The sequence below is a fragment of the Ovis aries genome, chromosome 23 (assembly GCF_016772045.2).
Source record: "Ovis aries strain OAR_USU_Benz2616 breed Rambouillet chromosome 23, ARS-UI_Ramb_v3.0, whole genome shotgun sequence".
In the NCBI taxonomy this organism is placed as follows: domain Eukaryota; kingdom Metazoa; phylum Chordata; class Mammalia; order Artiodactyla; family Bovidae; genus Ovis; species Ovis aries.
The window spans coordinates 37,418,770-37,442,949 of record NC_056076.1 but is presented as its reverse complement, the minus strand read 5'-3'; the positions used below and the strand labels follow the sequence as shown (position 1 = coordinate 37,442,949).

The 24,180-nt window shown below is 39.4% G+C and overlaps 1 protein-coding gene across 2 annotated transcripts in view; it reads right to left on the bottom strand.

Moving 5' to 3' along the window:
• The window catches only part of SMCHD1 (structural maintenance of chromosomes flexible hinge domain containing 1), a 124,221-nt gene extending 103,613 nt beyond the window's left edge, over positions 1-20,608 (bottom strand). For both annotated transcript variants that reach the window (XM_042239642.2, XM_027960934.3), the window contains exons 1-5: positions 20,055-20,608; positions 7,751-7,826; positions 6,928-7,089; positions 3,902-3,984; positions 3,127-3,257 (exon numbers count right to left, since the gene is read on the bottom strand). In XM_042239642.2, the coding sequence (XP_042095576.1) occupies positions 3,127-3,257; positions 3,902-3,984; positions 6,928-7,089; positions 7,751-7,826; positions 20,055-20,231 (629 nt within the window). In that variant the 5' untranslated portion in view covers positions 20,232-20,608. The remainder of the gene's footprint in view (positions 1-3,126; positions 3,258-3,901; positions 3,985-6,927; positions 7,090-7,750; positions 7,827-20,054) is intronic.
• Positions 20,609-24,180: the final 3,572 nt, after the last annotated feature.

Genomic DNA, 24,180 nt, shown 5'->3' with positions numbered 1-24,180 from the left:
TTTGAGCAAGCTCCAGGAGTTGATCATGGACAGGGAAGCATGGCATGCTGCAGTCCATGGGCTTGCAGAGTCAGACACAACTGAGAGACTGAACTAAACTGAAAGGTTAGTGGAATAAAAAAAGACGTGGTAAAGCAACTGTCAATGGTAGAAGCTTAGTATGAATATGTTGCGTATTGACTACAGCATTTCAACTTTTCTGTATGTTTGAAAATATTTATAAAATGTTGAGGGAAAGAATAGTGTTCAGGAAACCCTCAGATACAGCAGGTAAACTGTTCTACAACTAGCCTGAACTCTATTTAAAAAAAAAAAAAAAAAGGCTTCATGAAAGACAAATATGGGGAATTATAGAATAAAGGAGACATGAAAGACATGGCAAAGGGAATCTGAATATGGACATTATAATTAGCTATTCTGGATCACTGAGAAATGTCTTGAGTGTAATAATGATATTATGGCTATTTAGGAGAACATAGCTGTGAAGGAAATACATGGTACAGTATTAAGCCATAAAATATCGAGTTTACAACTTACAAATGATTTAGAAAGAGAAACTGGGTGTTCCGTGTGCATGCATGTGCACACCCATACATACGTAAACAGACTACAAAAGTGGCAAAATGTTAACATAAATCTAGGTGAAGGATACAGGAGTACCAAAACTGATTTTTTTGACTTATTGCTGGCTTTGTATTTATAGTTTTTACAACATATTTATTAATCTGAAATTTTTCAAAATAAAAGGGAGGAAAAGGTTGTACCAAAGTGAATGAAACTGTCAAAACAGAACTCTCAACTCATCCCCCTCTACTGTCCTCTTCAAAATGCTCTAACCACATTGGTCTTCTTTTTGTCTCTCAAATGAAACAAGGTGATCACAGTTTCAGGGTCTTTGTCTTTGCTGATGTCCTTCTATTTGGAATGCTCTTCCCCTAGATTTTCACTTTGGGTGTTTCTTTTCTAATCATTCAAGCCTCAAGTGAAATGTAACCTCAAAGGGGTCACTTCTCTTCTAATCACTTCACCTAAAGAAGACAGCCATCAGGTTCTAACATGTTACTTGATATTTTTTTATCAATAACTGAAGTACTTATATATTTTTTGGTTTACTTTAGGTTTTTCCTCTACTACAACATAAACTATAGTCAAGACCATCAGCTGCTTTGTATTTTTAGGCTATCCTTCCTTTTCTTCCATAGCCTATTCCCTATATACGAACATCCTTATATCCAGTAAAAAAAAAAAAAAAAAAAAAAAAAACTGGAAGTAGTAAAACAACTGATCATTTTTTCTATAGGAGTAGAAGCTAGAGAAGTGTGGGGGAGGAGGGTTACAACTGACACTAACAGAAACTGGACTGAGTTAAGGGACCAATGGTACTAGATTCAAAGACAGTATGAATACATGACAGCTGTAACAACAATATCCATAAAGCTAGGATCAGACCCAGAAACAGGTAGATTTCTTCCAAAAATTAAAACTTCCCTACTATCTGAATCAGGTTTAAAAGTTTGTGCTGTGCTAAAATCTAAAGAAATTTTAACAAACTGTAGGCTCCACTTCTTTCAACTCTTCCACTTGATTTAACTAACTCTTTTCTGACCCTTTGCCCCAATCTGCCATCTGTCCTTTCATTTCTACCGAATATTTCTATCTTATGCTTAATTCTATCTTTAGACTATAAAAGATCACCGTCTTCTTTATGGCCATTTATAAATCCTTGAAGCGGCATGAAAATGGTGAAGAAGAACAGCTGGAGAAAAATCTGAGGCTAAGAATGAGAAGGAATAGCTACCATGCTGCTGCTAAGTCGCTTCAGTGTCTGACTGTGCAACCCCATAGATGGCAGCCCACCAGGCTCCCCCGTCCCTGAGTATCTCTGGGCAAGAATACTGGAGTCGGTTGCCATTTCCTTCTCCAATGCATGAAAATGAAAAGTAGAAGGGAAGTTGCTCAGTCGTGTCCGACTCTTAGCGACCCCATAGACTGCAGCCTACAAGGCTCCTCCATCCATGAGATTTTCCAGGCAAGGGTACTGGAGTGGGTTGCCATTGCCTTCCCCGAATAGCTACCATGATAGCTTGTATTTACTGACTGCTTATCATTTGCCAGGCTCTAAGGATTTTACATGCACTAACTCATTTGGTTTTCACAAAACCTTGGGCGGTATTATCCCCATTTTACAGATATATAAACTGAGACAAAGAGAAGTAAAGTACCTTGACCAGTGTCATACAACTAATAAAGCTAGAATTCAGATGAAGCCAAATGATCCCAGAGCCCTTGCTTTTCACTTACTGCCCCTCATCATGGCACTGGAAGGCTTTACAAAGTTGATGAAAATTCTGAGTGCTGAAATCTCAGAAATGAGAAAGCAAATGCGTTAATTATATTAATTTTACACATTATTGAGACAGATCCTTAAATTGGGGTGACTTTCCTTGACACAACAAAGAACAAAGGAAACAGGACATGAATAAATACTAACTTCTTAATGTTAACAGATTCTCCCCAAGTGTGTTTCCTAAATTATAAAACATAGCTTAAACATCAATCCCACTGTGAGTCATAGCTCTAAGTAGAATTCAATTATCTCAAGGACCTAAATCTTTATATCCCTGAGAGCTTTGAGTATACTTCGTTTCCTCTATGACATTCTCATTCAGGATATTTTCTACAAACATATTTCCATACAAAACTCTTGACTAGACTCTACTCCCTAACAGCTGTGAACGTTTTGTAAAGCAGAGTCCTGAAAGAGCCACAGTGAGCTCCAGAGAACTACATGTGGTTCCTTGGACATTTTGCACGAGGTATCAGGTGATTTCTAAAGCCCACTTAAAAACCATTCTACTGCTCTAGACACTATACAGCTTTCTTCAAACTTAAGTTATTACGAAAAGGGGGAAAACTCCACAGTAGGCAACATATTAACGTAACTCCTACACACCTCATGAAATGCAGAAAGAATCATTCAGTGGAGGGTACAATATTGATCTTAAAAACTATTTTATCAAAAACTCTAAATAAATATGCTGATAATGTATATAACTAAATAGAAGAGTTCTTCTCCTTATTAAAATACCCAGCTGCCCATAAAAAAAGTGAGTAAGGTTCTCTAACCTTTCAAAGTCACCTTGCCTTGTAAATTTTGACAACCTATACACGGCCCAGTTGTTAAGCTGTTTAGAGGTCATTCCTCTTCCATTATCTATCACTGCAACGGCAGGTTTTCCTTGTGTTTCATCAAAATGCTATGAAATAAGTTCAAAAAGACAGGAAAAGTCGTATCAATATTAAAAACACGAAAAGTTCAATATAAAAAATGTGATTCATTGGGCTCACTCACACATTGCTGGAGAAGTGTATATTAATACAACTTTCTAAAAGGCACTCCAGCTGTATGAACCAAAGGCCTTAGAATTCTTCATATCCTTTAACCTAGAAATTCCATTTCTCAAAATGTAGCTTGAGGACTAATCAGAGATGTGTACGAAGATCTATAAGGGTGTTCGTGATACCAGCACTGCTTACAATGGCAAAAACAAAGGGAAACAAATCTAAATGTTCAACAGCCACGGACTGATTACATAATTTATATTACAGTCAATAAATCAAATAGCATCAGGGGTGTATTACACTGCAAAATAGCCATGATATGGCAATGTTTACAATCCACTTCTAAGGGAAAATAGAAGATCACAAACAAAATGTACATTATGATCACACATACATGTGTACATATACCCATAGGAAAAGGGCCAAGTGAAAAAATTTTAATGAAGAGACATCAGATAATTATTCTACTTTTAGTTTATATTTTAATTTTTTTCCCAATAAACCTGAAGTACTTCCATAAAAACACAAGCTAATTTGATTTAGAGTATTATTTTCTTACCAATTTGATCTGTATGCTTCTAACACCATTGTTACGAGAAGTAGCAGACAATGAATTGTCAATTAATTCTGCAAGAGCAAATGCTGGAAGAGAGTGAGAAAACATTACTGCTTAAGTTTTCCTTCCTAAATACTTCATATAAAAGTTCAAAGTAGAAGGAATTCTGAAGTACCTTAAGCCATCACTTTTATTTTCCAAAGAGCTAAAATTAAAGTATTATCCTGATCCTAATGACACAAACATAATAAGGCATCATCAATCACCACCAGCATAAAAAAGCAGTCACCAACCAGTACTTGTATGGCACTACACAGCACGAGTGAGCCAGCCATGATTCCTGGCTTCAAGGAGTTTATAATCTAAAGACAGACATACACACATAAGAGACAAACAGAAGACCATAACCATAAAATCAAATAGTAGTCTGTGTACGTATTTACATCATGCAAAAGTCAAAAGTAAGCACATTTAGGGATGTGGGACAAATATAAAAGTGTCTATTAAGGGACTAATTTAAATACAGGTATCTCGCAATACCAACTTGTGAAATGGCAGAATGTATCTGCTTAACTGACACAAAACTGCTCTTAATTTCCTTCTATACAACCAGCCTGACCTTCAGTTTGTCAGCGGCTCAGCACTATTTCTAACATTCTCCTTTCTGCAGGGTCAATATCCAAACTACTTCCCACTTTTTTCTCCTTAATTAAAAGGGTGAGCATACTAAATTAATGTCTCTTTCACTTAAGCATAACTCAACTTAAGCTGTAATTAACCCACAAAGTAGCATTCCAGCAAGCACTTCCCAATGCCAAACATGTAGGGGATGGCTCTGTTTATAAACTAGTTGGAAAGTAGTCATTACAAATCAGGTATGTATAAAGATCTGGCGAAGGATATTTTACCTAGAAAATGGAAAAGTAGGGACACTGTAGGAAATGGGAGGAATAAGAGTTAAGGGACATTTCAAAGGAAAATATTAGTAGAATTTAGTATCTGATTAGATATAAAAGGAGAAAGAAAAGGAAATCCAAGGTGGCTTTGAGTGCTTGTTCCAGAAGACTGGAAAAAGGGTCATCTTTTTCCATAAAGGGGACGGAAGGACAGAAAAACTCAGTTTTAGGTGTGATGCCCTACCACTATATCAAGCTCAATAATGAGCAGAGGTGATGCACAGGGAGCTGGAACAGACCACGCTAAATAGAGAGTAAAACTGTGGCTATCTCAGTTACTTCTGCAAAATAAGGTTACCTTAATGTTGGCTAACACACAGGATTAAGGATCAAACGAGAAAATACTCATAAAGCACTTGACACAGTGCCTGGCTCTGCAGCTGAGAGCAGTAACAGTACCAGTAGCAGTCAAGGTAAGGATGTACAAGAAGAATTAGTCACGAGAATATTCAGTCATTTGTAACAATTAAAAAAAAAAAAAACTGAAATAACCTGAATGTCTAGTAATAGCAGTGTGTGTGTGGGTGTCTGTGCGCAAAGTTGCTTCAGTCGTGCAAGACTCTTTGAGATACCATGGACTGTAAACCGCCAGGTTCCTTTGTCCCTGGGACTCTCCAGGCAAGAATACTGGAGTGGGTCGCCATACCCTTCTCCAGAGGATCCTCCCCACCCAGTGGCTGAACCCGTGTCTCTTGCATCTTCTGCACCAGCAAGAAGGCTCTTTACCACTAGTGCCACCTGGGTCTCTTGCACTGCAGGCAGATTCTTTACCTTCTGAGCCATTAGGGAAGTCCCAACGACAACAGTATAGTGTTCAAATAAATTATGTTATCTAAGTACTGTGTAAGCCCTAAAATAAATATATATTGACATACATATTAAAGATGTTCATTACATTTTAAATTAAAAGGTTGGTTAAAAAAGAATGCATCAGGAATTCCCTGGCAGTCCACTAGTTCGGACTCTGGGCTTTCACTGTCAAGGGCCTGAGTTCAATCCATGGTCAGGGAACTAAGATCCCATAAGCTGCATGGCACAACAAAAGGAAAAAAAGAAAGCATATACCATATAATACCAAAAATTATATATATATATATATATATATATATATATATATATGAAAAGGTCCGAAACAATAAACACCAAAGTGTTGGTGGTGGTTACATCTGGGTGGTAGAGATGGGAATATTCTTTGTGTTGTTTTTGTTTATCTATGTTTTCTAATTTCCTACCAACTCTAATGCACATACAATGAAAAAAATATTTAGTAAGAAAGTTTACAGGGGACTTCCCTGGTGGTTCAGTGGTTGAGAATCCATCTGCTAACACAGGGGACACAGATTTGATCCCCAGTCTGGGAAGACAGCACGTGCCACGAGGCAACTAAGCCCATATGCCATAACGAAGATCCAGCACAGCCAAAAATAAATAATTTTTTTTAAAAGAAAATTTATAGGGAGCTCCCTGGTGACCTAGTGGCTAGGATTCCAGGCTTTCACTGTCAAGGTCTGGGGAGTGAGATCCCACAAACCACACAGTCAAAAAAAAATCAAGCAAGCTTATAATGAATACCTGAACACTTTCGCAGAACCACGATGGAAGAGTCTCTAAATCAAAATAATCCAAGGTAGGATAAAAACTGTCTAATAGTAAAGATGGGATGAAATTATAAAAAAACAATAAGGAACACAAACCACTTAGTTGTGCAGTTCAGCTACAAAAAATGTGCAAGGTAAAACAAACATAACTGGAAGAAGAGTTTAGGGAGCTAGGAAGAATAATAGGAAAGGAGAGTGTACAGGAGGTAGATGAGTAAGGACACCATCCCTCATGAGTTGAAAAGGAATGAATTCTCATTCTACGTCAGTTTTAAAGGAGAGGTAGCTTTACTTTGATGTAAGATGACTTAGGTATAAAAAGAAACATATTGTGATGCAGAGATGAAGTAAGGAGGCTCACAAGAACTCATCATAGTCTTTGAATAAAGCAGAATGAAAGAACTTTTTTAAAGTCTGATCAAGGGAATAAAGGTGAGTGACAGTTTATCACAATTAGCACAAAGGGAATACTTACGTAAAGGATTTTGTCCTTCACTTGCATAATATTCATACATGCCACTTTTAACCAATGTGTCATAGTGAGGTAGGAAGTCAATTCGTTCTTTTGTAGCTGTTAGTAGTAACTGATTGACTGACTGTAGCAGGTATAGAGTGACTCCATCTTTAACAGTTTCATCTGAAATCAAGAGGTAACCTCTTAAGTGCTAACCCAGCATTCAAAACACAACGAATTTATAATTTTAAATATATAAATGGTATCTATGAAATGACTTTAAAAATCATACAGGCAAATCCCCAAACAATGGACTGATCTATATCAGTTGTACTGTGTTAAGAATATCAGTGGAATAGGTCCAAATACTTCCACTCATCTGAAACACTCAATTCTTAAGTCAAGCTGTCAGAGAAAATCAGATGAGGAACTAATTAAAGTTGTTATCAATATGAATGGGAAGAATGATTAAATCCAAAAAGGAATCAGGCATGAAAAACTGGTACATCTTAGAACATAACTGGGTAGAAAAAGATTATGGAAGAATCCAAGTTGGTCAGGAGAGGTAGCTCTTAAGGGTCCATGCAGAAGACCTGTGGTTGGATATTGAGCAAGGTCTCATCTTTCGTAGCCATAAGTGATATCAACTCTTTTTTTATAACCATGCTTGACAAGTATGAGCTCTGCACAAAGTAGATGTGTAGAGCCAGTTTCCTCCCCCATTCCAACAAAGTAAACAAAAATATCAATGGTTTTTGATGCTTATCTATGTAATAAAATAGTCATTACCCTATAATGTACTAGAACATATTAAATATAAAAGCATAAATGCAACGTTGCTTACCAAAGTTATCACAGGTAATTTCTTTCCTACTTGTTGTTGTAATGACAAATTTATCTCCAGGTGAAATACCAAGTGTCTACCGAAAATAACAGAATAAAATCAATTATTATAGAAAGGAAATAAATGCCCTAGTCAAGTTTACAAAAATATGAAAATACTGATAAGGATATTATAATATTATAACAATTAGTACTACATTTTTCTGAGAAATATGTTTTAACATTTTTAAATTTTGCCTTTGCATAATTAACCACAAATCTATCTATAAATTACCTACTTGCTTATTAACAAGGTAGATTTTTCTGCTATTTTATGTCACCTAAGAACAGTGAACATTTTCAAAGTGTTTAACATCAGCGGAGCTCTCTTAGACAAAAGACGTATTATTTTGTATCAATATATAAAGTAAACTTATTTGGAGCAAAGCATTAACAATTATGTTCATATATATTAAATACCTAAATATGTAAAAACAGAAGTACTAAACAAAAATAGAGGTTAATACTTTACAACACTGAGATAAAGACTGCCAGGCTATGCAGGATGTCTGTATAAAGAACCTTTGTATTTATTTATAACCTCTTCCCAAAGTGTAACTTTAAAAAATTAAGGCATATTATAAATTAGGGGAGTAAACTGCAACACAAAACAAAGTGCTAACATCCTGAGGAGAAAAAAGCCTTCATAAATCAAGATGAAAGTCAACAAAGAGTGAAATAACATGAACAATAAAAGGACGGGAAAAAGTATATGACCAAAAAAACACATGAAAACCTGAAATTTCACAACAAACCAAATATAAGAATTAGAAAAATGAGTTTTCATTAAAATATTACATGTCATTAAAATTAAAAAACACATCCTCTTTCTAAAATCAAACAATAAGGCAACACACAGTTAAAAGACTTGACTTCTATTTCAGGTAATGATGAACTAGTTAATTTAAACCAACCTTACACAGAAGATTACTAAAAAGAAAATTTAGACTAATGATATTCAAGTCTTCAATATTGATCTAAAAGTCCTACTGGTCACTATTGAAACTAACTGAAAACCAACTCCCTACTCTGAACACCAACAAATTCAAGGGCAAGTAGACCATTTATCCTGCTTTCTTGTACCAATGAGATTTCAGGGTACCCATATATCTCTAACTGATAAAGCAAAGTTGTTCCTTTGCCTCATCAATTAGAGGCAGAGAATTTCTGTTAATAAATGGAGGAATGGCAATCAGAACAGCACTATCAATGAATGGACCATTAAATTAAAACTTTATTACTAAAGCAGCCAGCTGAACCCACTTGAATCCCACTTGCTTGATCCTGCCACTTAACAGTGGTAAAAAACAAAGTGGGTGAAACAGCCTTACATTAAGTGCCTTCAGATGTGATGTCATATGAAGTACCAGCACCACCTATGAAGTATTTTCTCCCCCAACCCAGAGAAGCTGAGCCTAAATCTTAATTATAAGTCTTTAAAAATAACTTCTAGTTTATGGGATATGTGAAGTTAGAACAAGCTAAATTACACCATAAAGGAATAGACAAATCCAGAATATGGAGTAAGAGAGACAAACCAACTTGATTTCTTCAACAAGTCAATATTAGGAAAAACAAAAAGACTGGGGGAAGGTATTTTGCTAAAATGCTCTAAATTTTAAAAGAAATTAAGAAACATAAAAAAACCAAGTTCAATACAAGGACCCTGATTAAACAAACCAACAATAAAGACATTTTTGAGACAAATCTAAGCATGGAATTAACTGTTAGATAATACCATTAAAAATGTTAATTTTGATGGTGTTATAATAAAATACATGTTGAAGCATACAGTAGTGAAGTAAACTAAGGCCTGGACTATGCTTCAAAAGGCAAAAATGAAGTGAGCATGGCAAATACTTAAGAACTGTTGAATGTGAATAATGAGTATATGTAGGTTCATTTTAAGGGTATAACATTACAAACTGGTGAGGAAAAATACTGAAACAGTTAATGGTACAGAAACAGATTTTAGAAATCCCCATCTCAACATACATGAAAATAAACCCCAAGAGAACTAAAGCAGCTACATTTTAATCCAAAATTGTAGAGGGAAAATACGGAAATAATATTGAGAGAGAAAAGCATTCCTGAAAAAACCCAAGAAATGCAAGTCATAAAGGAGAAAAACCAGAAAACATGAAAAGATGCGCATCTTCACTAGTTATCAGAGAAATTAAAACCAGAGGAGGACATGGCAGCCCACTCCAGTACTGTTGCCTGGGGAAACCCACAGGTAGAGGACCCTGGCGGGCTATGGTCCATAGGGTGGAAGAAGTTGGATACAACTGAAGTGATTTAGCACACAGCACATATCACTCCCATGAGGCTGGCAAAAAGTGTAAGTCCTGATAATATAAAGCATAAAGTGGAAAGTGAAGTCGCTCAGTGTGTCCGACTCTTTGCGACCCCATGGACGTTAGCCTACAATGCTCCTCTATCCGTGGGATTTTCCAGGCAAGAGTACTTGAGTGGGTTGCCATTTCCTTCTCCAGAGTATCTTCCCAACCCAGGATCAAACCTGGGTCTCCCACATTGTAGGCAGATGCTTTACCATCTGAGCCACCAGGGAAGTCTACATAAAGCATAGGCCCTCATTACATGAATAATATATGATCAAATGGAACTTAATCCAGGGATGCAAGAATTTTTCAGCATCCTCAAATCAATCAATGTGATATATCACGTGAACAAACCAAAGAATAAAAACCACATTATCATCTCAGTCAGTCAGTTCAGTCGCTGAGTCGTGTCTGACTCTTTGCAACCCCATGGACTGCAGCACACCAGGCTTCCCTGCCCAGTGCCAACTCCCAGAGTTTACTCAAACTCATATCCATTGAGTCAGTGATGCCATCCAACCATCTCATCTTCTGTGGCCCCTTTCTCCTCCTGCCTTCAATCTTTCCCAGCATCAGGATCTTTTCCAATGAGTCAGTTCTTTGCATCAGGTGGCCAAAGTATTGGGAGTTTCAACTTCAGCATCATTCCTTCCAATGAATATTCAGGACTGATCTCGTTTAGGATAGACTGGTTGGATCTCCTTGCTGTCCAAGGGACTCTTCTGAGTCTTTTCCAACACCACAGTTCAAATGCATCAATTCTTTGGCACTCAGCTTTCTTTATAGTCCAACTTTCACATCCATACGTGACTACTGGGAAAATCATAGCTTTGACTAGAGACATCTTTGTTGGCAATGTAATGTCTCTGCTTTTTAATATGCTGTCTAGGTTGGTCATAACTTTTCTTCCAAGGAGGAAGTGTCTTTTAATTTCATGGCTGCAGTCACCATCTGCAGTGATTTTGGAGCCCCCCAAAATAAAGTCTCTCACTGTTTCCCCATCTATCTGCCATGAAGTGATGGGACCAGATGCCCTGATCTTAGTTTTCTGAATGTTCATCTCAGTAGATGCAGAAAAAAGCTTTTGATAAAATTCAACATCCATTTATCATTAAAAAAAAAAAAAAACAACCCTCCCTACAGAGGGAACACACTTCGACACAATAAAACCCACATATGACAAACTCAGTTAACAACATCAGTTCAGTCGCTCAGTCATGTCTGACTCTTTGCGACCCCATGAATCGCAGCATGCCAGGCCTCCCTGTCCATCACGAACTCCCAGAGGTCACTCAGACTCATGTCCATCGAGTCAGTGATGCCATCCAGCCATCTCATCCTCTGTCGTCCCCTTCTCCTCCTGCCCCCAATCCCTCCCAGCATCAGTCTTTTCCAATGAGTCAACTCTTCACATGAGGCGGCCAAAGTACTGGAGTTTCAGCTTTAGCATCATCCTTCCAAAGAAATCCCAGGACTGATCTCTTTCAGAATGGACTGGTTGGATCTCCTTGCAGTCCAAGGGACTCTCAAGAGTCTTTTCCAACATCACAGTTCAAAACCATCAATTCTTTGGTGCTCAGCCTTCTTCACAGTCCAACTCTCACATCCACACATGACCACTGGAAAAACCATAGCCTTGACTAGATGGATCTTAGTCGGCAAAGTAATGTCTCTGCTTTTGAATATACTATCTAGGTTGGTCATAACTTTTCTTCCAAAGAGTAAGCGTCTTTTAATTACATGGCTGCAGTCACCATCTGCAGTGATTTTGGAGCCCCAAGAAAAAAAAGTCTGACACTGTTTCCACTGTTTCCCCATCTATTTCCCATGAAGTGATGGGACCAGATGCCATGATCTTCGTTTTCTGAATGTTGAGCTTTAAGCCAACTTTTTCACTCTCCTCTTTCACTTTCATCAAGAGGCTTTTTAGTTCCTCTTCACTTCCTACCATAAGGGTGGTATCATCTGCATGTCTGAGGTTATTGAGATTTCTCCCGGCAATCTTGATTCCAGCTTGTGTTTCTTCCAGTCCAGTGTTTCTCATGATGTATACTCTGCATATAAGTTAAACAAGCAGGGTGACAATATACAGCCTTGACATACTCCTTTTCCTATCTGGAACCAGTCTGTTGTTCCATGTCCAGTTCTACCTGTTGCTTCCTGACCTGCATACAGATTTCTCAAGAGGCAGGTCAGGTGGTCTGTATTCCCATCTCTTTCAGAATTTTCCACAGTTAACAACATACTCAACAGTGAAGAGCTGAAATCATTCCCTCTAAGATCAAGACAAGGATGTTCACACTCACCACTTTTATTCAACATAGTTTTGAAAGTCCTAGCCACAGCAACCAGTGAAGAAAAATAAATAAAAGGAATTCAAACTGGAAATAAAGAAGTAAACTTGTCACTGCTTGCAGATAACATGGTACTATACATAGAAAATCCTAAAGACACCACCAGAAAACTACTGGAAATCATCAATTAATTCAGTAAAATTTCAGGATACAAAATAAATATATAGAAATCTTGCATTTCTATATGCTAACAACAAGTGGTCAGAAAGACAAATTAAGGAAACAATCCCTTTGCCATTGCATCAAAAAGAATAAAATGCCTTATGAACTTCTGAAGAATAAACCTCCTTAGAAGGCAAAATACCTGTACTCCAAAAACTCTAAGACATAAATGAAAGAAATTGAAGATGACATGAACAGGAAAGATATACTGTGTTCTTAGAATGGAAAAATCAATTTGGTTAAAATGACCATACTACCCAAAGCAATCTACAGGTTCAAGGCAATCTAATCAAATTACTAATGGGATTTTTGACAGAACTAGAAAAAAAAAAACTTTAAAAGTTGTATGGAAACATAAAAGCCAAAAAAATCTTGAGAAAGAGTAACAGAGCTGGGGGATTCATACTCCCTGACTTCAGACTATACTACAAAACTAGTAGAATCATCAAAACAGTATAGTATTGGCACAAAAACAGATGCGTAAGTCAATGGAACAGAACAGAGCCCAGAAATAAATCCATGTGCTAAGGGTTAAATAATCTACCACAAAGGAGGCAAGAATATACAATGGAAAAAGACAGTCTCTTCAAAACTGAACAGCCATCTGTTTAGAAAAGTGAAATTTGAACATTCTCTAACACCAAATATAAAAATAAACTGAAAATGAAGGAAAGATGTAAATATAAAACTGAATAACATAAAACTCCTGGAGGAAAATATAGGTAGAACACTCTCAGACATAAATTGCAGCATTATTTTTTTTTGATCTGTTTCCTAAAGTAATGGAAACAAAAGCAAAAATATACAAATGGGGCCTAATTAAACTTAAAAGTTTTTGCACAGCAAAGGAAACCATAAACAAAGTGAAAAGGCAATCCACAGAACAGGAGAATATATTTGCAAATGAAGTACCAGACAATGGATTAATCTCCAAACTACACAATCAGCTCATACAACTCAGTATTTAAAAAAAAAAAAAAAATTTTTTTTTAATGGGCAGAAGACCCAAAAAGACATTTCTCCAAAGACAGTCATCAGGAACACGAAAAGATGCCCAATGTCGCTGATCATCAGACAAATACAAATCAAAACTAAAATGAAGTATCATCTCACACTGGTCAGAATCGCCATCATCAGAAAGTCTACATGGAGAAAAGAGAACCCTTCTATACTGTTGGTGGGAATGTAAACTGATACAGCCACTATGAAGAACCATTATGTAGGTTTCCTTAAAAATTAAAAACAGAGTTACTGTAAGATCCAGCAATCCCACTCCTGGGAATATACTTGAAAAAGACCAGATTTCTATTTCGAAAAGATACAAGCACTCCTGTATTTATAGCAGCACTATTTACAATAACCAAGACATGCAAGCAACCTGAATGTCCATCAGCAGATGACAGGAATCTACAATGGAAAATAATCCAAAAAAGTTTGAGTCTGTGTGTGTATATACACATATACATCTGTGTGTTTGTGTACATCTGAAGCAGTCTGCTATACACTTGAAACTAACACTATAAATCAACTATTCATTTCAATTTAATTAAAAGCTCTATTAAAAAGACAGCTATATTTTGAAGGAAAAACAAATTAAGTATAGCTCTCCATAGAGGGAAAATGGACTTACACATTGCGGACAGGGCTAAAACCATACTGAAAAGCAATCTGGTATACTTTAATAAAATTAAAAATATTCATATTCTACCCAATTACACCCAAGAGAAATGAAGCTATAGACAATACACTGATGGAGAAAAGATTCTATTTGCTTACAGAAATAAAAATTGTCTTCACACATCTTTATTAGGTTTTTATATAATTAACTGTCTTTATTTTTCAGTTTTTTACTACTTTATCTCTGCAACATCCCAACTGTTAGATCATATGGTCATATATCCTGTAGAACAAAACATGTATTTTTATAATTACTGAAAAACTGTGTCAAATTGAATTAATTTTATACACATCTGAAAAGCATATACAAGTATTTCATATACTCTCTCCATGGTTCTATTATTCAATCAAGATACATAACCTATCTTTTTTATTTGCTTTATATACAATTCTTTACAAAATTATTTCTCAAATTCGTAACTTTTCTAAATATTTTATAGCTCTGGTATTTCACAAACAAATTATTTTTACATTATTCATTATACTTTTACTCAAGATGTCATACCCTTCTCTCTCCATATTTTTGATCTAAAAACTTGTCTTACCTGACAAAGTCTTTCCTGTATGAGTACCAAAATAGCCTTGAATACAGAAACATTGTCTGCCCTTCTCTAAATGAAAGCAGGATGACATTCTATATTGGGCAAGAGTCTTGACTGGGCTGTTTCATTTTTATAAGATCACTTCAACTCCATCTTTTTCTGGGTTCAAGTTAAAGTACATGGATTTTTATTTAATGAGTAACATTAAGAAATGGCCCTCCATGTCTTCAGGTTAGCTTCAAACTATTGCTGTCCAACTTCTCTCAAAAGCCAATCTGAAGAAATATTTATGACGGGCTGCTGCTGCTGCTGCTGCTAAGTCATTTCAGTCGTGTCCAACTCTGTGTGACCCCATAGACGGCAACCCACCAGGCTCCCCCATCCCTGGGCTAATGAACTGCAAACCATAAAATCCTCAAACACTTTAAACTTGTTTAATGGATTAGATCAATCAGAAGCTAAATACTTCAATGCATATCTCTGAACAACTAGCCTTTACTGATGTGTGCTTTGGTATTATATCCAATCACTCTGTCCCTGAATCACCCCAAAACCAGGAACGTACACAGTACATTTAAGTGAGAAAACTCTAAAAAATGTGGGTGGTCAATCAAAAAATAGGCCAAAGAACTAAACAGACATTTCTCCAAAGGAGACATACAGATGGCTAACAAACACATTAAAAGATGCTCAACATTACTCATTATCAGAGAAATGCAAATCAAAACCACGAGGTACCATCTCACGCCGGTCACAATGGCTGCTATCCAAAAGTCTACAATTAATTAATGCTGGAGAGGATGCGGAGAAAAAGGAACCCTCTCACACTGTTGGTGGGAATGCAAACTAGTACAGCCACTATGGAGAACAGTGTGGAGATTCCCTAAAAAACTGGAAATAGAACTGCCATGCGACTCAGCAATCCCACTGCTGGGCAAACACTCCAAGGAAACCAGAACTGAAAGAAACACGTGTACCCCAATGTTCATCACAGCACTGAACAATAATAGTCAGGACACGGAAGCAACCTAGATGTCCACTGGCAGACAAATGCTTAAGAAAGCTGTGGTACATATACACAATGGAATATTATTCAGCTGTTAAAAAGAACGCATTTGAATCAGTACTAATGAGGTGGATGAAACTGGAGCCTATTATACAGAGTTAAGTAAGTCAGAAAGAAAAACACCAGTATAATATATTAACGCATATATATGGAATTTAGAAAGAAGGTAAAAATGACCCTATATGCGAGACAGCAAAAGAGACACAGATGTAAAGAACATACTTTTGGACTCTGTAGAAGGCAAGGGTGGGATGATTTGAGAGAATAGCATTGAAACATGCATATTATCATATGTGAAACAGATCGCCAGTCCAGGTTCTATGCATGAGACAGGGTGCTCAGGGCTGGTGCACTGGCATGACCCTGAGGGATGGGATGGGCAGGGAGGTGGGAGGGGGGTTCAGGATGGGGAACACATGTACACTCAGGGCTGATTCATGTCAATGTACGGCAAAAACCACTACAGTATTGTAAAGTAATTAGCCTCCAATTAAAAGAAATAATTTTTTTTTAAAATGTGGGTGGTAACTGGTTAAAGCAGGTTGCAATACCTTAAATAACACAAAGGGCTGTTGTTTAGTTGCTAAATCATGTCTGACTCTACCTTGCATCAAAAGACAAAATAAGAGCCTCTCCTATCTATAAGAATGTTGTCTATTTTATCAGGATTTGTGAGGAATTTAGGGAGAAATTTTTCTCAAAGGTTTGCATTCTTAGCAGCTGGAATGCTTTTATTTTATAGACTTTGTGGGTTTTGTATTATCTCTCCTTTGTTGTCACTTCTAAGAAACTCAAAGCTGATTTCATGGATCAGCACTGGTATAAGCTTTTCAAAATGAACTTTCATTAATTAGCTCTCAGGTTACTTATTCTACTCTTTCCTACATCTATCTTTTGCTTTCTTACTTTTCACCTTTTGGAATTTTTAACACAACATATCCTATATATAAAATATTTTTTGAAGGAAGAGATTGATTCATTTAACTAAACAGCTATAAACCAACTATTAGATAAGGCTCCTAACCTCCAGGAATGGAGACAATTTTTTTAAAGTACAATGTTATAACAAGTGCTATAATAGGGTGACAAGGAATAGTGGAACCACTGGGAAAAAGTAGGCATTTCCTCAAAATTAGGTGTGGAGAGGAAGGTTTGCACAAATGGGACTTAATGATTGGGCATATTAAGAACTAGCTAAGTATTTTCTAATCTTTGATTTTTTGAGGTCACAAGGGCTCAGGTGAATCAGTAACTGCTTATCATAGGTCTAAAGGCTTCTGTCAAATCCACCTTCTGTTCCTGCCTATTGACTGCTCCTTTTTTCTACAAAGCGAGCTTTTCCCCATGTAACAGTTTAGGACCCATAATACTTCCTAGCACTACAAACACTTGTTAAAGTTTTAATGAAAAACTTTAATTTAGTGCACTATCTGCCTACTCCTCTAACATGGAAAATAGTGTGCGCCCTGTGGAGATTGTTTAAAAACAAAAACAAGCTTTAGAACCAAACAGATAGACCTAGATTCCTATCCCAGTTTCACTGCTTATGAACTTATTTTAGTTCTTCATGTATGTAATGGGGACAAAGTTATAGGATTAGGTGGCATAATCTAGCTTTAAATTCTCAAAAAAAAAAAAAAGTTAGCCTTTCTTTTTATTTTTTTCTTACTAGTTCTTCCCTCTAATTAAAGTTAAACCTTCTCTGTTCTAGCAGGAAAAAGTAGGAGGGAGGAGGAAAAGAATTAGTCAAAGAGAATATTTTCCTTATTAAAATACTGAAGGAATGGAACAAATATATCTGTTCCCTATAACAAAGAATATCATTTGAATGGTATGTAACAAAAACGACTTGGGTTCTGGATCTGAATTCTAATTTTTGTACTATCTGTTTGACTTAGGTGAGTCATCATCTCCAAAAGTGAGTTACCACTTCCGCATTAAGTGGTTAATACACTTCCCCTATACATGTAACACAGTTACTGACACTTTTGACATGGGAGAATTATTTCTAGAGGAAGGTACAACCTTTCTGAAAAACAATTTAAAAATACGTATCAAGAGCTTTGATATTCCTGACCGTTGATCCAGGAATTTGACTTCTAAGATTCTAAACCAAAGAAAACAAAGACATAAGCCTATGTATACCAGGGAAAAGAATTTGAAAAAATTTATATATGTAACTGAATCACTGTGCTGTACACCTGAAACTAACACGACACTGTAAATCAACTAGAGCTTAATTTTTTTTAATGGAGGGGGGAAAAAAGCTTAAACTCAAAAATAAATCTAAAAAAAAAAAAGACTGAATTCAAACATGTTTATCACGATACTGCTTAAAATCTAACACAAGTGTAAACAAAAAGAGATCTGTATATATAAACACTGACTGGTTCAAAACAGATCACTTTGACTACGAAGATTTGCATTAAAATAGAAAAATAGTAACAATATTAAGTGAAAAAAATGGAATACAGACATGTATTAAGATTATTTAAAAATGCAGGGTGATGGTAAGAACACAAAGAAATAACTCCAATTACTAACAGTGGTTATAAATTTCACAGTGAATAAAAGGTTTTTTTTTTCTTCTCTGGTTCCCTATTTTTTTTAATACGCTGACATTTTAAAGTCATTTTTGTGTGTTATGATTTTAAATAATTTACATATAGCCAATATGAATACTTTAAATAATCAACTACAAAAATAAGAGTTTCTCTTTCCCTAATACAAAACGTTCATCAAAAATAATAAGCATTCATTTATTCACTTTTCAAGGACATGGGAATGTGCTATATCCAGAGAATGAACTTCTGAGTTGGTAAAATTTTGTCATTCTAATTTGACTATTTACCACATACCAGGCATGATTCTAGACCCTGGAAAAACAGAACAAATCAAAGTGCTTGCTCTCACATTGTTTTCTTTTCTTTTCTTTTTTTCTGCCTATGGGTCTTGATTTTAATTATTTCATCAACTACTATACGGAATTAAGAGTATTAAAACATCAGCCTGGGTGCGTGCTCAGTCGTGTCCGAATCTTCCCGACCTCCATGGACTGTGTAGCCTGCCAAGCTCCTCTGTCCGTGAGATTTCCCAGGCAAGAATACTGGACTCGGTTGCCATTTCCTTCTCCAGGGGATCTTCCCCACCCAAGGATCGAACCAGCATCTCCTGCATTGGCAGCCGTATTCTTTATCGGTGAGCCACCTGGGAAGCCCTAAAACTTCAGCCTACCCAAGTTTAAAACACTGCTTCACACTAAGTCCTTCTTCTTGGTTAGCCAGGTGTTCTCTGTCGCTGAAACAGAGCCCCAGGTGGTTGAAGCAGCTCGTGATAAATAAATAACATCCATTCTTTAAAGCTCAGGCACCAGCAACACCTCAGATCTAGAGAAGACTTTCCAGTTTAAAGTAGGGGTTTGCCTACACAGTTATTAACTTTTCAAGCAAACTAACACAGGGAGTATATCTGTCCTCAGGTGTTCCGCAGATACCCTCGGACACCCTTCGAGTGGTTCAGGACCTCCCCCCGCAAGGGGCTGGGGGGTGCAGGAAACCGGAGAGCTCCACCTGTGAGGAACTCTAGGTCAAGTGTTTCCACTACGGAAGGACCCGCCAGGGCGCGCCCGCAAACCTTGACAGGACGACCCGGGAAATTACTGCATCACTTAAGGAACCTAGGAAAAACCAACTCCTGGAATCTCACAACTTCTAGCTATCACGATATTCCTGACAGAGCCAGCGGGGGAAAACTCCGCTCTCTTAAAAAGAAATAAAGAAGAAAAAAAAAGTTTCACCCAGAAGAAACACAGCTTTCCCGATTCAAAAGATGAGTTGCACGGCCTCAGTGCAACTGAGCTCTGGAAACCCGCGGTACCTCCGCCCGGACGCCGCGATCCCGGGTTAGAGCGAGGCCCACCGACCCGCCGGCCCCTCACTCCCGGGCCCGGCCCCCAGGCTTCTCCGCCGCCTCGGGCATGGCGGGCACCCTGGAGGGAGACGCCAAGGCCGCAGGACCCGAGCCGGGTGACAGGTTTATTGCCCCGCGGTGACCAACGTGGGCTTCTCGTCACCCTCCCAATCCAAACTTCACCCGCGCATTCCTCTGTAGCCCCGTCGCGTACCTGACACACGGAGGCGCGGAACGCCGCGAAGTCCGAGCGCTCCTCGACCTGCAGCGCCCGCTCCCCGAGCTCCGACTCCTTCTCGCGTCGGTCAAACAAGTACACCGTCCTGGGGCCGTCGCCTCCGCCACCCTCTCCGGTCTCCACCGAGGGCCCGCCGCCGCCCGCCGCTGCCATATTGGGGGACTGGGAGAGCAAACAGCCGTGCCGGAGCCTGTGGCCGCCGCGCTGAAAACCAAAGTGCGGGCCCCGCTTGGCGCCTTCAGCTCCAGCGCCCGAGGCGGCGCGAGGCCTCTACCCTGGCGCGCTCAGTTCCTCCCTCGGCGGCGGCGGCGGCGGCGGCGGCGGCGGCGGCCGAGCAGCGGCAGGCTCGAGGATCACCCGGGAACCGATTCAAACGAGCTCCTGCCCGAGCAGCACGTCACTTCCGCGTCCCGCCGCTCCCGGGGGAGAAGGAGGCGCGCGGCGCGCTCTTCGCAGGGCCGGGACCCGCGCCCGCCGCCGCCCACGCGAGCTCGCACCGCGACCCGCGACCAGGCCAGCCGCCAGGAACTGTGGCGCAGGAGGAAGAGGGGCGGCTGGCCGCGCGCAGGGGGCGGGGCGAATCCAGCAGGCTGCGCGGGCCGGGGCGGGGCTTCAGCGCCCGCCGCCGCGGCCGCCGCCGCCCGGGGCCCGGCCCCTTTCACCCTCAAGAAGTTAAGAGGGGAGCTCGGTCCCTCGCATGCGCTGGCGCTCTGAGCGGGCAAGCTGGTCACTGAGGCGGGAGAGCCAGTCCAGGGAGCAGCGGAGGGAATCTCCCGAGAGACCTATTTTCTCCCGGCCCAGAGGATCCTGGCATCTTCCCGCCTCGCCATGACCCCCGACCGAACCCGTCCGGCTTCGAGCGCCGCGACCCCGGTTGCGGCCCTCGTGGTTGGACCTGCCTCTGCCGCGAGCACGTGGGTCCCCACGCGGAAAGAACCGACGCCGAGAGACCCAGCGCCGTCCTTTCCGCCCCAGAGCCTAGTGGTTCTATGTGGGCCTGGGCGTGGACCCCCGAGACAAAGAGGGCCCCTGAGAACCTCCGCACAGAGGTTGTGTGACGTCACCGCCGCCTCCAAGGGTCCCGGCGCCCGACGCTGCAGGCTGCGCACGCCTCCCCAACCCGTCGCCGAAATGCGGCTGAGAACAGAGCACGTAAACGCCTGTGCTATAGAGTTGTCAGAAATAAGTTGGCGTTCGCAAAGGGCTTCACATAGACTACACTTCCTATAAAAGCCTTTATTGAGCTTCATTAAATATCTTAATCCTGGTCTGTAGTACCCTAAAGTGAAAGTGAAGTCGCTCAGTCGTGTCCGACTCTTTGCGACCCCATGGACTATACCAGGCTTCTCTGTCCATCGGATTTTCCAGGCAAGGATACTGGAGTGGGTTGCCATTTCCTTCTCCAGGACATCTTTACAACCCAGAGATTGAACCCCGGTCTCCCTCATTGTAGGCAGACGCTTTACCGTCTGAGCCACCAGGGAACTTACTCAACGACAAATAAAGGTCATTGTTGGAGGACTAGGTTTAGTCATAAGGTCTTAAAAATGTTTAGGCAATAATTTGTGTTTTACAATAACAAATCCACTAAGACGGGGATGTTTTGATTCTTCAAAAGTTCGGGTAATAAAGTATATTTTCTGTTTTACTGGATTTGCCAAACCCTTGTGGTTAATTACGTGGATCGACCCATCTTTAGTGTACATCAGAAGCATAGATATGCTTGTCCAAATAAAGACCCTCCAGAATCGTACGGGTGTGGGGGTAGGGGTGTGTGTGTAGGGGTGTGTGTGTGTGTGTGTATGTTTGGCTAGACATATAAAGATGGAACACGCAGTTGGAACAAAAGTGTCAGGGCATGTGTTTGTGAGGGGCATAAATAATAGGGTTCATGTGGGGAGAATGAAACAGTAGACCGTGGAAGATAAACTATAAACTAGGAAGAGTGTTGTGGTCAGATGCCATACATGTTCTTGAAGAGATACTGGAGAAGGCTTAAAGTAACCTCAACTTCTGTGGGCTTGCTTTGACCTCTTCTGTTTTAGCTTTCAAAGTCAGCTGAACTTTTCTTTAGAGGCCATTACATAATGGTGTTTGATTTAAATGACCAAAAACAAAAAGTTTTTTATCTTAATGCGTGTGTGTGTGTGCGCGCGCGCGCGGGCTCAGTCATGTCCTACTGTTTGCATCCCCATAGACTGTGGCCCAGCAGGCTCCTCTGTCCATGGAGTTCTCCAGGCAAGAATACTGGAGTGAATTGAATGTCAGAAGCAACTTAGCACCTTCACCCATATGTACAAAAATCTGGGTCTTGGTTTGTGACTTATTAGTATGAACAATATTCTAATGAAAATCAAGTTGATATGTTCATTTTGAGTGGTATTAGAAGTATTACTTGTTTTTTGTTTTTTTCCCCCATCGATAGTACTGGTTACATTGAACAAATAAAAACTTCGTTTATGAGAAAAGAACATTTGATACCATGGTATATTATTTCCCCTGCATTAGAGAACAGCTTTTTTAAAATGTTACCAAAAATCCCCATAGTTGTTACTCAATCAGAGTGTATGTTTATTATGCTTAATCTATAATGCCCAATGACCATTCTGGATTTGTTTCTGCCTGTAGACATAAATGTTTATTGTTTGAGTTGGGGGGGTATTTTTTTTCACATTCACCGAAACAAAAAAGTTGTTTGGTTTTTTTTCACAACCAGGAGTAAGTCTGTGTTGTTTCAGGATGCCACCATCCTGAGAAACCTAGGAAACAGATCACCTCAAGCTGAACTGAAAATTTTCCTGAAGCTGTAACCTTTCAAATCAAAGTGATGATTCTGTAATTAATTGGTCAATTTAAATACAAATAATTTAAATTGGATAATTTAATGTACACAATTTATCAGAATTCCTATCTATAATCTATGGCCATATAAATGCAACAGTTTACTTGCTGCAGTCCCTGAAAGGAAAAATTGCATCACTACCAACAACCTCCCCACTGCTGAGGAAAGAAAACAAATGTGTGTGTGCTCAGTTGTCTGACTCTCTGCGACCCCATGGACTGTAGCCTGCCAGGCTCCTTTGTCCGTGGGATTCTCCAAGCAAGAATACTGGAGTGGGTTGCCATTTCCTTCTCCAGCGACTCTTCCTGTCCCAGGGATAGAACTCACTTGTCTTGTCTCCTGCATTGGCAAGCAGATGCTTTACCACTTCGCCATCTGGGAAGCCCAACAAGACAAAAGCTGGTGTGTTTAATTAGCCACCCAAGGCTTCAATGGGCATTGGAAGTTCCTTCTAGAGAACAATTCCTTCATGAAAATTTGAAATCCTTATGTCATAATAACTAAAAGATTGTGAGTCATGCATGGACTGTCCCTTAGCTCATGAAACTAACCAGATGATTAGAGACGCTGATGTTTAGGACACAGTAGTATTAATGAATGACAAACGTTTGCAATCTTGACTAGTGATCTGTATTTTTCTTTACCCAACCATTCCTTACACGTAGGCTCATTCTTTTCAGTATATGTGTTACAGCAGAAATCAGGAAAAACGGTAACTTTGTAGTAATCAGAATGTTGTCCAACTATATATTGCTTACTATATTGGATATTGGTGAACAGTGGTCAGAAAATAGTTACAGATGTTGTTGTTGTTGTTTAGTGGCTAAGTCGTGTCTGACTCTGTGACCCCCATGGACTACAGCAAGCTAGGCTTCCCTGTCCTTCACTATCTCCTGGAGGTTGCTCAGATTCGTATCCACTGAGTCGGTGATGTTTTCTAACCATCTCATCCACTGCCGCCCTCTTTTGCCTTCAGTCTTTCCCAGCATCAGGGTCTTTTCCAATGAGTCAGCCCTTCACATCATGTGGCCAAAGTATTGGAGCTTCAGCATCAGTCCTTCTAATGAATATTCAGGACTGATTTCCTTTAGGATTGACTGGTTGGATCTTCTTGCTGTCCAAGGGACTCAAGAGTCTTCTCCAGAACCACAATTTGAAGGCATCAATTCTTTGGCACTCAGCCTTCTTTATGGTACAACTCCCACATCCATACATGACTACCAGAAAACAGCTTTGAACTATACAGATCTTTGTCAGCAA